We start from the raw sequence: 14,391 nt of genomic DNA on the forward strand, positions 1-14,391 counted from the left end.
CATCCAACCATCAATCCATCCATCATCCATCCATCCAACCATCCATCCATCCATCCATCCGTCCATCCATCCATCCAACCATCCATCCAACCATCCATCCATCCATCCATCCGTCCATCCATCATCCATCCATCCAACCATCCATCCAACCATCCATCCATCCGTCCATCCATCCATCCATCCATCCATCCATCCATCCAACCATCCATCCATGCATCCATCCATCCATCCATCCATCCATCCGTCCATCCATCCATCATCCATCCATCCAACCATCCATCCATGCATCCATCCATCCATCCATGCATCCATCCATCCATGCATCCAACCATCCATCCATGCATCCATCCATCCATGCATCCAACCATCCATCCATGCATCCAACCATCCATGCGTCTATACATAAAAAACACAAATGTATCTGCACAGAGCAGTGTGTATTTTTGTTGATAAAAACATATTAGACGTTAACATAAAATACATTTATGTAAAGTTGTGCCACTAGGGGGCTCCAAATCAGAACAATAACACACCATGACCAGTCCAGACCAGCGCTGCCCATCTCTGCTGTTTACTTCTAAACAGGACTGTCTGATATAACACAGTAAAAGAGATCTTTGTATCTCAGTGGGAATATTCCTGGTTAAATAAATAAAGACATAAATAAATGAACATAGAACACAAAGAGAACCTTTAGGTTACTGACAACCTGACTGCAGTTCACCCCTACGAGTGAATAGAACCATGGTTTTGTAGTCTTAAAGCTCCTGTTAGCTGGTGAGTATGAGTATCTTTATGTTATTATATTTCACAAATAACTGTAAAGCAAAATTACAGCTCATTTCCATGGATATATATTTCTAATTTTAGGATATTTTAAGGATATTAAACAAGGAAACTATTTGTGCAGCCTTTAGAGCAGGTGATTTCAGAGAGAAGGTTACTACATTAACCTGGAGGGTTTCTGTCTTAAAAGAAACAGAAGAAGGAGAGCACAGGATGGAGACTACAGAGAGAAGAGGTCAACAGTCTCACCTTTTAGTTCCTGCAGAAATGTTAGGAGGGGCCGGGCTTTAGGAGGAGACAGAGAAACAAAGGGAAAGCAGAAAAAAGATTCATGCAGGTTTAAAATCTGTCAGACAAAGGAGATAACAGTGACCAGTTCAGGTTTATGAGGTTACACATGGAGCATTTAAAAATGGAGCATTTAAAGATGGAGCATTTAGAGATGGAGCATTTAGAGATGGAGCATTTAAAGATGGAGCATTTAGAGATGGAGCATTTAGAGATGGAGCATTTAGAGATGGAGCATTTAGAGATGGAGCATTTAGAGATGGAGCATTTAAAGATGGAGCATTTAGAGATGGAGCATTTAAAGATGGAGCATTTAAAGATGGAGCATTTAGAGATGGAGCATTTAAAGATGGAGCATTTAAAGATGGAGCATTTAGAGATGGAGCATTTAAAGATGGAGCATTTAAAGATGGAGCATTTAGAGATGGAGCATTTAGAGATGGAGCATTTAAAGATGGAGCATTTAAAGATGGAGCATTTAGAGATGGAGCATTTAGAGATGGAGCATTTAAAGATGGAGCATTTAAAGATGGAGCATTTAGAGATGGAGCATTTAAAGATGGAGCATTTAGAGATGGAGCATTTAAAGATGGAGCATTTAAAGATGGAGCATTTAGAGATGGAGCATTTAAAGATGGAGCATTTAAAGATGGAGCATTTAGAGATGGAGCATTTAAAGATGGAGCATTTAAAGATGGAGCATTTAGAGATGGAGCATTTAGAGATGGAGCATTTAGAGATGGAGCATTTAAAGATGGAGCATTTAAAGATGGAGCATTTAGAGATGGAGCATTTAAAGATGGAGCGACAGGAGGAGAGGGAGACAATCAAAGATTCAGTGATAAAAATTCTGCCAGCAGCACCGGTAATAATCAGTGCAGTCAACCCAAAATCGGCTATTTAGACATGTGAAGTATCCCCCTAATGTTTAAAACATCAAATATTTCACCTCAAATCCAGAGCCAGACTAAACATAGTTGCTCAAAATGCCTGTAAATGTTGGTATTTGCTCCGATCTTGGAAGACTCTGAGAGATGGCGTGGGCGGAGGGAAGTGTGAGGAGACGAGAGAATGAGTCGGACCATGCCCGGAGGCGGCGGACCTCCACTCACTGTGGGATAGACCAGCACTCACAGACTCCTACTAAACACATGTAATGGTGCAGAAACTCACGCTCACATCTGTGCTCCTCACAGTGAATCTCCTCACGCCCACGCTTTCCTCGTTTAGAAAAACCTCCGAGCAGAAATACTAATAAACTCCTGCTCAAATCACAGCTGTCTACTTAGGGCTGGGCAACAGACGGGAGCACCGTATAAATCTGGATATTTCTCATCAAGGGTTAGAAGAAATTAGAAACAAGACAGAATCATACGGTCTTACCCACTGACTCACTTGAAAATCTATAGTTGTATTTTAGACCTCTATATTTCCCAGATGTAGGTTGACAAATCTGAGGACAGGTTCTGGCAGGGCGCTCTATCTAAGGTCACATTTTACTCCAGAGTGTTAGAAAAGAAAAAGCCAGTGAATGTGAGATCAGGCTGCTCCTATCTGACCTTTCTCTGCTAAAGTGGAGAAGGAATAAAAGATGGCGGTCTCAGAGGGACTCTCCTTCATGGCAGATCCTCACACATGCAGTCTGAATGCGTTCTCATGAATAAAATATGGCGTGTTGTTAACACGCAGCGTGTGTTACCTTCGTGAACTCCGAGTTCTGCAAGTTTGCCTCAGGACACCAGCGCCCACCCAACGCCGTCAGCATGGCGCAGTCTTCTTCTTCTTTGGTGCTAGGTGGGGTGGCGGGGTAAGCTGCTGCAGAGGCGAGGTCCTCCACGTCGGCTCCGCCGCAGCTCGGGGTCCTCAACTGGAGACCCCGCAGGAAGAGGTGGCACGCCTCCAGGTCGGCCTCCCAGATCCGCTCCAGACCAGGACAGCCACAGCTAGGCACGGGACGACAGCAGCATGGTTAGCAATAACTCGCTATAGGCTGAATATTATCTCACCACGCCCCTAAATATACAGACATATCAGTGTTTAAACACGCCCCTAAATATACAGACATACCAGTGTTTAAACACGCCCCTAAGTATATAGAGATATCAGTGTTTAAACACGCCCCTAAATATACAGACATACCAGTGTTTAAACACGCCCCTAAATATACAGACATATCAGTGTTGAAACACGCCCCTAAATATACAGACATATCAGTGTTTAAACACGCCCCTAAATATACAGACATACCAGTGTTTAAACACGCCCCTAAATATACAGACATATCAGTGTTTAAACACGCCCCTAAATATACAGACATACCAGTGTTTAAACACGCCCCTAAATATACAGACATACCAGTGTTTAAACACGCCCCTAAATATACAGACATACCAGTGTTTAAACACGCCCCTAAATATACAGACATATCAGTGTTTAAACACGCCCCTAAATATACAGACATACCAGTGTTTAAACACGCCCCTAAATATACAGACATACCAGTGTTTAAACACGCCCCTAAATATACAGACATACCAGTGTTTAAACACGCCCCTAAATATACAGACATACCAGTGTTTAAACACGCCCCTAAATATACAGACATACCAGTGTTTAAACACGCCCCTAAATATACAGACATATCAGTGTTTAAACACGCCCCTAAATATACAGACATACCAGTGTTTAAACACGCCCCTAAATATACAGACATATCAGTGTTTAAACACGCCCCTAAATATACAGACATACCAGTGTTTAAACACGCCCCTAAATATACAGACATATCAGTGTTTAAACACGCCCCTAATTTAACAAAAAATTAGCCTCAATGTCATTTCAACACACCCTGATTTCTAGATCCTTTTACACCTTAATGTCATGTAAACACAACCCTGATTCTTCAGTTATATCCTGTTAAGCCCCCTTACTCTGCATCACTAATCCTTGATAAGGTGTTTACACATCCCTCATTCTGTTAACCCTCTAGAACCCAGCATAGCGCCAGCGCTACAAAAAGCATATTGATTTTTGATTGGCGGTAGATTTGAAACTGGATAACATAGATCGATCATTCTTTTTGCATATAACATCTGGGGAGTTACACCAACATTTCACACATTCTCCATGTTTCAGAGCACTTTTTCTTTGCAGTGATGGGTTTGTAAAAATACACAATAAAATGCACATAACAAGAATCTTTATAAACCAGACCACGGCTGTTTGCAGCACTTCCTACGTTGAAATAAACGTCATCATGTTGTGGGCGTGACCTGTCACATGATTCTTAAGTGTCCCTACCTCATAGGCTCCCCACCCCAACAACAGGAAGTGGCGTATTATTAGAGTTGTAGTTTTTCTGCGGAATACACTGAAGAACTTAGCCTGCACACATACTCGCCCTCGCTCTCGTTTCACCCCTACTTTTTTACAAAAACACACAGACACACAACCCACACACACCAGACATCCATCACACACACCTTTACCAAACTTCCACAAATATGCAGTTATGGATTCGCAAAACCCTTGTTGTGCCAAACAGTTTAAGCTGGCGTGAAGCTTTTGAACTAATTACAGCGTCAGATGAAGAGTCCAACTACTCACCTGGCTCGTTTTTTTTACATGTTACAAACCTGACTCTATCTCAAAAAGCAAGTTATGTACAGACTCCAAATAAATTTCCTGTGGTTCCAAAGGATATTGTGCAACTTTTTTACATTTACAAATCTGAGGGATACAGCTGTGCAATTTCTGTATTTTGAAATATATGTGAAAAACCAAAAACGGTTTTCATTTTTTTTTAGGTTTATTGCACTTTTAAGCAATCTATTGAAGTAGTTAAGACAAAAATTAATACATATTATTAAAACTTGGGATATAAGGGTTATATTGATGTAAAGCAAATAAAAATACTCCCAAAAATGGCACTACAGCACTACAGTATGTAAGAATATGTCCTGGCGGACTTGCACAGCGGCGGTTTTAAAGCACAGGTGTCAAACTCAAGGCCCGGGGGCCAAATCCGGCCTGTTGAACCATTATATCCGGCCCACAAGATCAGATCATATTTGTATTCCAGCTGGTCCACCAGTCTGAGGTCTGCAGATTTCCTCCAGTATAAAAATGTAAACTTCAACTTGATTATTTATAAAAACCTTGTTATGTCATAAAAACCTGAAAAAGAGTAAGAAAGATTTCATACAAAGTCAAGAACATGGTGAAAGAAATTAATTTGTGTTTTTATTTCATATTATCAATTTTGCATCTCAAGATCACGTCTCAAACTTATGATTTTGACTTTTCATTTCATGCTTCTACCTTTTCAACTCATAATTTGGACTTTATATGTCACATTTTTATCTTTTACATTCACAATTTTAAATTTTAAGTCATATTTTGACATTTTCAACTCCTTACTTTGGCTTTTTAATCCCATAATTTGACTTTTAAAAACATGATTTCAATTTGTTTTTCTTATATTTTGACATTTTAAATGACTAATTTTTACTTTTTCTATCATATTTTGACCTTTTAGGCTCCCAATTTTGAATTTAAATCATATTTTTAACTTTTTAAGTCATCATTTTGAATTCTAGCTCATATTTTTACATTTTCGACTCCTAATTTTAGCTTTTTAATCCCATATTTTGAACTATCAGACTCAATATTTAAAATTTTAAGTCATATTTTGACTTTTAAACTCATGATTTCAAAATTGATCTGATATTTTCACCTTTCAAACTTATGATTTCAACTTTCTCCTCATATATTTGCTCTTTAAAAACATTATTTTTCCATTTTTAACATCATGTTCTGATCTTTTGAACTAATAAATTGGAACTTTTATTTCAGATTTGAGCCTTTAAATTTATCATTTTTACTTTTTTGAATTTCCAGATTATTTATCATCAGTGCTGTTTTTTTTTCATATTTTATTACTGGTGAAAATGAGGATGACAGTTTTGGTTTCATGTTGACCCTGTTAGGCCCTCAGGTTAGTCCTGAATCAGAATCCAGCCCCTGCTGTGATTGAGTTTGACAGCCCTGTTTTAAAGGGTTAAATGTAAAGCTAAATATCATGTATCATGTGGATTGTATGAAAATTCAGCTGTACAGTTTCATGAGTTGAAAAAAGAGTGACAGAGACCAAAAACTTGTTTTTCTGTACGGGGCTGTAAACGTGTTTATTGCTGATGTTAAGTTCCACGTTTTTACATGGTGGTCTATGGGGACTGACTCGCTGCAGGAAACAGCCTCTAGTGGACACTAGGAAGTACTGCAGGTCGCTCTGCTTCCTCTGAATGACTCCAAACTTTTTTTTTTTTTGTTAAAGTGCAGCAGAACATCAGCTGGAGTTGGCTGCTTGTTTCTCACTAGAAAGCATAAATATTTGAAAAGTCAGAAAGAATCCTCCGGAACAACCTTGCTTGCAGGAACGTGTTTGTGCAGAAAAACAAACTGAAGCTGACAGATATCTCAGAGGTAGACTCAGACTGTCGATGTCTAACCCAGGAGGAGTTTCTGTCTCCGTCACAAACTCTTTCACTTTCTTCGCCGACTCACTGAGAATGATAAAAAGTCCAAGCAGAAATTTAAACTTCTATCTGAGCTCCAATAATGTATTCAGTATTTTCAGCTCCCTGCAGCGGCAGAGGTAGATGTAAAAATGGAGAAATTGCTCGTTCTCCATGATGCATAAACAAACGGAGAGGCAGAAGCACCCAGACAATGCTGTTTAATCTCCCTCTGTTCCCTCTCTCTCTCTGTGCTGAAAAATTGAATGCCACTTGTTTTCCAGCCCATCTCCTGCCTGAAAAGGCTGCCAACCTCTGCACCCTGCCAACGCATGCCTCTCAGCCTCGCGCTAACCTTCATTTGGCACACAGACAATAGAAAAATTGCTCGGCCCAGCCCCCCTGCCCTCGCCAATTCACCACTCAACGCCGCTGCCTCTGAATTCTGCCATAGCGGCGGCGCAGCCAGCCAGCCGAGCCATTGTTATTTGTCTCCTCTGAAGTGGAGAAACACACATGTGTGTTAACTTCCACACACACATAAATCACTCTCTGTGGGGATTCAGAGCTCAACAATCAAATATTTCTCTACAAGTCGCCTCATCGATCACAGACGTCTCATTCCTCAGCGTAAACCCAGACAACACGTCAGCTGTTAGAGCTCGCGGTGATGTCAGCATCCTGTTGCCCGTCCGTATGAACTCCTCGCCTGGAGGTTAATTGGTGGCGGCCGCTCAGCTGGGTGTGGGCGTGCTGCCCCGCTGATGGCACGGTAATAAGACGGAGGGAAGGACAGGCATGATCTGTCCTGGAGTCGCCGGGCCCCCCTGTGGGACGTCTGACTGACAGGACTGCTCTTTCTCCTCAGGGCGATACACACGGAGACATGCAGACAGAGGAGGATTATATTTATGACTGCAGAATGAAGGAGCAGCTGTCTGCTCAGGCTGGTGCCACCACGTCCTGCTAGACGTCAGCAGAGTGAAGCCAGGAACCACGGGGGTTCTGCTCTCTTTCTACCATTAAACCTTGCTGAGATATCATTTAAAAGTTTAGTTTTCTGGTTTACTGTGCGCTGTAAAATCTGGCCTGTATTGTCAGACTGGCTGCAGCACGCCTCTGCAGCTCAGGTCATCACGGCCTTTATAGCAGGTCTGCTGCCTCCGCCCTGTTTCTCTTAATTAATCTTCCTGCAAATGACCTGAGTCATGCCTGTATTTTTGCAGATATGCAGATATTTACCCACTTACTTTAGCTGATACTGATATCTGACACTGCAAAGCAGATGGACTGTCTAGCTTCCATGTCTGTCATCAGGTAGATCCATCTTGCAAAGCTCCAATCTTGAGCTGTGCCAGGTCTGAGAACAGACCTGACCAATCAGTGTCATCTTAGGAGAAAGAGGTTGCTACAGTGGGGGTTAGCTGTTCTGCCAGCCAGTACGCTGCTGGTGGAGCGATTAGCTGCAGCTTTTAGCAGGTGTGGACAGCATGTTTTTATTAAACGAGGAGCAAAGAGCCACACTGAAAGCATTTCTGTGTGTTTGCACTTCTCCTGACCAGCCACAGCATGAGTTTGATCCACCAACATGCTCCACTGTTCATAATCTACAACAGTGGCTGCCTGCCAAACTCGTTTTCCTTACTGGACATGTCTGTGCATGTTGCCTCGTTTTGCCTTGTTGCTCTGATTGGCCAGTAATTAATGCAACAGGGAGTTTGCCAAACCAGCTTCCGAGTATTTTTGGAGGGTTTCACAGATAAATGTGAAATATGTCCATAAATAGGTATATGAAACACTCTAGCTTGTGTGTCAGGTTAGCTAAAATTGATACTGATATTCATAAATGTAGATCAGACCAACAATTTTAGTCCTTGAAGCCCCAATAAAGTGATATAAATCTGTATTTAGGTTTGTTGAATGGCAGGCTGCTGTGTTCTGAACCAGCGGGCTAAATATTGGTCAAATCAAACATCTCTAAGTTTGTAAAATTAAGCTTAGAAATCATGAAAAATGAGGTAGTAGAATCTGGTCCAGGATGGTGTGGGCGTGTCTGTTGAATGAGCTGAAGCCACGCCCACTCATAAAGCTGCAACCTGACTGCAGAAATCATCAGTCAGCTCTCTGTGTCAGCTGACAGTTCTGTCATCACAGTTTAGAGCTAAAAGTCTCACTTTCATTTTCTCGTCCTGTCTTTAACTCTTCAGGTTTTCCTTAGATCTCATTCTCTGAGTCATATGAAGTTCTCTCTGGATCCTCTGAGCCTGTGAGACGTAGCGCCCTCTGATAGCCTGATACAGCAGGCTGAAATGAAAATGTGGCCGTCTGGTACGGATCAAACAGCCACAGGGTGAATATGCACAAACTCTCCACCGATGTAAGCAAAGCTAACGTTTAAGGCTGGCGGTAGAACGAACAAAGATCCAGCAATACCAGCAGCCATCTTTGTCGGCGGTATTGTAAAGATGACTGCTTCACCTTTAGCCTCTGACGTTTAGGCTCCATAAACACAATTCACACATGAGGACACAGAGATGATGAGGTTTCATCTAATCAGGCAGCGATATCTCACATAACAGCGGCTGAGGAGAGGTGTTAATATGTCTGGATGAGGTGTGACAGACGCTGCATGAAGTCAACTGTGTGTTTGCTGAGAGGCTGAGCTCACGTCTCTTTGTCTCATTATTTTCCTCCTATGAGGTTTAAAAGCGTGTTTCTCGATGTTTCTGGTGATAATGGAGTTTTATCTGACGCTGGTGCTCGGAGCATCCTCACGGTGAATGACATGAGCACAACCGTCACAACTAATCACTAATAAACGTATTAGTGCAGCGCTCATCAAGACCATCTGCACCAGGACCAGATCTGTTCTCCACAGAGACCCTGGGGGCCGGACTTTCAAATCCACAAAAATTAAAGAAATATTTTGGTCTGATTGAAATATTATTGTAGTAGTATTTGTATTTCTTTCAAACTCAGGACATTTTTAGTCATTACCAGTGAGATCTATCCCTATCTATCCCCATTTTTGCCACTTTTAACCCACTTTTGATACTTTTTGCCCCCTTTTTCCTCATTTACCAATTTTTGCATGATTTTGACCCCTCTTAACCCCTTTTCCTGCATGTTTTACCCACTTTTATACTTTTTTGCTACTTTTTAGCCCCTTTTTTATTACAATTTTTTCAACATTTAAATCAATGTTTGCCACTTTTCACCCATTTTGCCACTCTTTAATCCCTTTTTCCAGCTTTGCCAGGCTATTTGTGCTGTTTTTACCATTTTTAACCCATCTTTGATACTTTTTGCCTCTTTAATCCATTTTTTTTCCATTCTTAACTCCTTTTAAACCACTTTTCCAGCAGGTTTTATCCTCTTGGTTCCACTTTTCTTCATACTTTGACACTTTTTAACCCCTTTCCATTACTTTTTTTGCACTATTTTTGACACTTTTAACCCACTTTTGATACTTTCAACCCTTTTTTCCTGTTTTCTCCACTTGCTCACCAGTGTTTGTCCCTTTGTGCCACTCATCAACCCATTTTACCATTTATCACCCATTATTTTTCAAACTCTTGCCAACCTTACCCCTTTAAGTGTGACTGACAGTAAATTTCTGTAGAAACAGATGAATGTTGAGTCATTCTAAAACTATTTCATATTAGTTGTTTGTGGGATGATTTAACAGCTGCAGACATTTAAAGCCAGAGGATACTCTTTAAACCACAACATCTTCTTTTCCTCCTTTTCTGAAGGTAGTGATCTTTCGCGGGCCGCACAGGAAGTTTTGGGGGGCCTGATATGGCCCCCAGGCCGCCAGTTGATGATCAGTGTATTAGTGGCTCTGCTTTGGCTCAGTTAGTAAAGCAGGTGCCTTTATACCGAGGCTGCAGTCCTCCACGTACTGGTTGCAGGATCTATTCCTAACCCTGACACGGTGTGGTCCCAGTCTTCCCTGTATTTCCTGTCTCTGGTCAGTCTCTGAGGGTTTAGCGGGGCTGTGAGGCTGTCATTAGTCTGCAGGTCGGGAGGTAAAGAGAAACTTTTATGAACCAGGAGCCATGGCAGTCTCTCTCTCTGTCTGTCAAACACACTAACATTAGCAGGTGCATCTTTATGAGACACTACAGAGGCTTACTGCTGACCAGTAAATCAACCAGTAAGAGGGAAAGACAGAGGCTGTGACAGAGTGGAGAAATCTTATATCTATATTCATAACTACATTCATGGCAGCCAGTCATGTACACACAGAAAAGGCTTCCCTGCTAGCATCCCTGCAGACTAATGCTGAGTTAAAAATTATCTCTGCACATAAGGAGTTCTCTCACACAGGAAGCGTTCTCTCTCACATCAATGAAAAGTCGTGCTAACTATCCCGCGCTTCAGTTTCACCGATTATAAATCTCAGGTTTCTAACGCTTCAGCACAGAGAGATAAATCACGTTAAATAAACCGCGCTGTTATTGGACACTGTTAGATAATTTCCCTTCTCATCAGTCATTACTAATCGATCGTCTCTGCAGCCGTCAGTCAGCGCCGATCACCAGAGGCGTTTAGATCCAATCACAGTTATTCTGCCGTGCTTGGAGCAGCTTCAACACTCCCTGTCTGGCACAGTGACACATACTCAGGCGCTCCCCTTCACCCACCATATATTTCATCAGTCAGCTCTCATGTACATTACTGTTGATGGAGCTCCGTGTTGATGGGAGGTGAGGAAGAGGAGGAGGAGGGGGGAGGCGGATGAGGACTGGTGAGACGTCTGGTCTCCGTGGAGACGGATGGTGCTGAAAAAAGCAATTATCTCTTCCTTGCTAAAGACGGGAACAGGATGTTAGAGCAGCACAGATGCTGTAAGTGTGTCACCAGAACAAAAAAACATTTGATTCAGATTAGCAGCAGTTGTTTAATACATGATGAAGATGATTCATTAGGAAATGCCTCTCCTTGGTTTCTGCATTCATCAGCTCTTGTTGCTGAGGTTTGGAGGGAATTTCTCATTCTTAATGCACACAATGAAGCTCTGTGTGAGCCATTGAAATGCTCAGAAAACACGTGTTTATGAAGGTTTTTCTACTGGGGGTGTTACTGTTCACAGAGGTCAGAGGTCGCAGTTTGGTTGATACATCGGTCTGGGGGTCAGAGTTCGGTACGGGTTTGGTTCCACTGGAAAAGAGCACCAAAGAGTCCTGGATGTGTATTTCCGGATTATTCTTATTGATGGTTTTGTTCATCCTGTGCAGCTCAGAGCTCTCTGTGACTCTCAACGTTCAACATTCAACAACAGAAAGATGCACAGAAAAGAACATCTCCTGATCTGAACTTAGAAAAATGCATGCAACAGACAAAAAAATGAAATAAATCTGTGCATGCTGGATCATATTTATCAAATCTATGATTTATATTCATAATTCTATTTGCCTTTAACGATGCATGGCTGTACCTGCATCCATGTGGACTTTCAGCGCTTTGCTGCTCTTCCAGATGTTGTTGGTTCTCGTCTAGATCTTTGCTTGGTTGTTCTTGCTCTTGAATGTGTGTCACTTTGGATAAAAGCATCTGCTAAATGACATTATAAAGAGTGTGGTCCTGTTATTGTGAAAGAGCTAACTCATGCTACATCTAGAGGGCTGTGGCTGCAGCTTCATCAGATCTTTAGCTGTGTTAAAATCTTTTTTCTCTTAGCATGTACGTTGGCTATCAAAGGTCTGATTGTGAAGTTTTGCAGGTGAGGTTTCTAACTTTTGGTGTTAAAACCAATGTTTCAATTCTTGGTTATTATGGAAAGTTCAGAGAATAATGATAGTTTAGAAATGTGGATTTCTCTACTTAATTCATACAAATTTCAAGTAAACCTGAAGTTTGTTGCTGTTTTTTTCCTTTAAAATCAAGATACTTCTACAAAGTTCAACAATGGCACTACTGTAAACTTAAAGGCCTTTCTGCAGGCACTCTTATAAACCTTTGTAAGTTCTACCTTTTATAATTGTGCTGATAATATCCTGCATCCCTCATCCAGGCGTATTCACCGACCCATAATGCTAAACTATAACAGCTCAGGTAGAATAAAATAGTGACACACTCCTACCTTTCACACCTGAAACCTTAGCATTTTTAAGAAAATATCTGAGCATTCAGGACCTGAAACATCTGGAACAGACTTCCACACATGCTGGACTCGTTCTCATGATGAGGTGAGAGCGATGGGATTTAAACAAACCGAGTATAGTATCTCATTTTTACCAGGATAGAGAGACGTGTAGCTCTCCTTTGGCCGGGACAGAGAAAGAGTGAGGAAACACACATACAGAGGAGCAGATGAGAAATAAACTTTTAAAAGTTTACTGTTGAGGCCTTACATCACTGTCACTGGTGTTTCCTGCAGCAGCCTGCATTATGGTAGTAGCTACTGATCACCATCATCTCTGCAGTACTGGCTTTTTTCTATTCTGCCCTAATGTGATCATCTGAGTAGAGGTGAGTGCTTCTAGAATGTGCATGTAAAGAAAGCTGCAGGTTGGTCAAAGCATTTTGCAAAGTCAAGGAAAGGAAAAATATCCATTACTGAGCAGCTGGTGGTTGTTGAAGGAAGGCCTGGTATCACTACAGCCCTAGTTTGCAGTCTGTATATCATGCTGATCATCATACATACAGGTGTTTTCCATTATAAGTACCCAGGTGAGCTTTTTATTGTAATGTACTAAACGTCTACAGGCCGTCACTTTGCAACAGTTTTTTAAAACCATCTTTAAAATGCTTCTGTAAGTCAGTCAGTTCCTGTTGCTAAGTCTTTTTCCCATCAGCCTCACGGCTCAGACAGGTACCCTCCCTCTGTAAAAAACCTCCACACTAAAATCACACGAAGCGACCATCTGCCCTATTGACAGGACGGGTCCAGAGGCGCGCTCCCCACTGGGCGCTGAGATGGCAGCCATGTTGCTCCTTGACCACGCACAGCCACGGCCCGAGGATCCTTCAACAACAAACAGCCGGCAGCGTGTGACTGAGAGCTGGCTCCCATCCAGAAAGGTGACCCTGGCTCTCCATGGAGGAAACTCAGAGAAGGATCCGCACACAGGCAGAGGTCAACACAAACACAGCGACTCTGACAATACCAGCTTCTGCTGGTGCTGAGTGAGACCCAGGAGGCCTCACCTTCCCCTTAAACACTCCAGAGAGACACTGAGTGAAAAACAGCTCATATGAGTTTGACTGAGTCAAACCAGCTCCATTCAGCACATTTAGACAGTCAGACAGGGGAATTCATCCAGGCTCAACAGCTGAGAGAGGCATGGATGAGGAAATGCACACCAGATATTTCAGCAGATTTGACAGTTACTATCTCACTCTGCAGAACACTAAACATGCAGACATTACTGGAACCAGCGGACCAATCACAGGGCACAGAGGTCTGTGTTGTTTTTGATGCATAGTTATATTTTTGAGGAGGCGTGTCAGCTGTGTAGACATCTGTGTAAGGCTCAGGGTTACACAGACTGATGGCGAATGATACGGCGTAGATTCAGCACAGAAGCACGAATCAGGCTCTAGGGAAGGATGCTCAAATCTTACGATACTGTGGTGTGCAGCCTGCATCTCACCCCATCCAGAGTTCCCTGCTGGTGTTCTACGAACCTTCCTCAACGTTCTGAAGCTGAATTTGACAAACAGACAGAGCTCATTGGATAGTTTCATTAATCAAAGCTAGAGACAGAGGAGCATTTAAGGAAGGCTCCTTCAGATCCAGGGAAGACTACAGAGTTAGGCCCTCCGCCCAACACGCCACCTTTAGGAGACGTAG

General features: G+C 42.2%; 1 protein-coding gene across 3 annotated transcripts in view; it reads right to left on the minus strand.

The window, feature by feature from the left end:
- Positions 1–14,391, minus strand: part of disc1 (DISC1 scaffold protein) — a 90,884-nt gene that overhangs the window by 21,450 nt on the left and 55,043 nt on the right. For all 3 annotated transcript variants that reach the window (XR_005991993.1, XM_041789089.1, XM_041789090.1), the window contains exon 11: positions 2,774–3,017. Coding sequence is in view for 2 of the 3 variants with exons in the window: in XM_041789089.1 (XP_041645023.1) it covers positions 2,774–3,017 (244 nt within the window). In the remaining variant the exon portion in view is untranslated. The remainder of the gene's footprint in view (positions 1–2,773; positions 3,018–14,391) is intronic.

This window comes from Cheilinus undulatus, linkage group 6 (genome assembly GCF_018320785.1).
Source record: "Cheilinus undulatus linkage group 6, ASM1832078v1, whole genome shotgun sequence".
In the NCBI taxonomy this organism is placed as follows: Eukaryota; Metazoa; Chordata; class Actinopteri; order Labriformes; family Labridae; genus Cheilinus; species Cheilinus undulatus.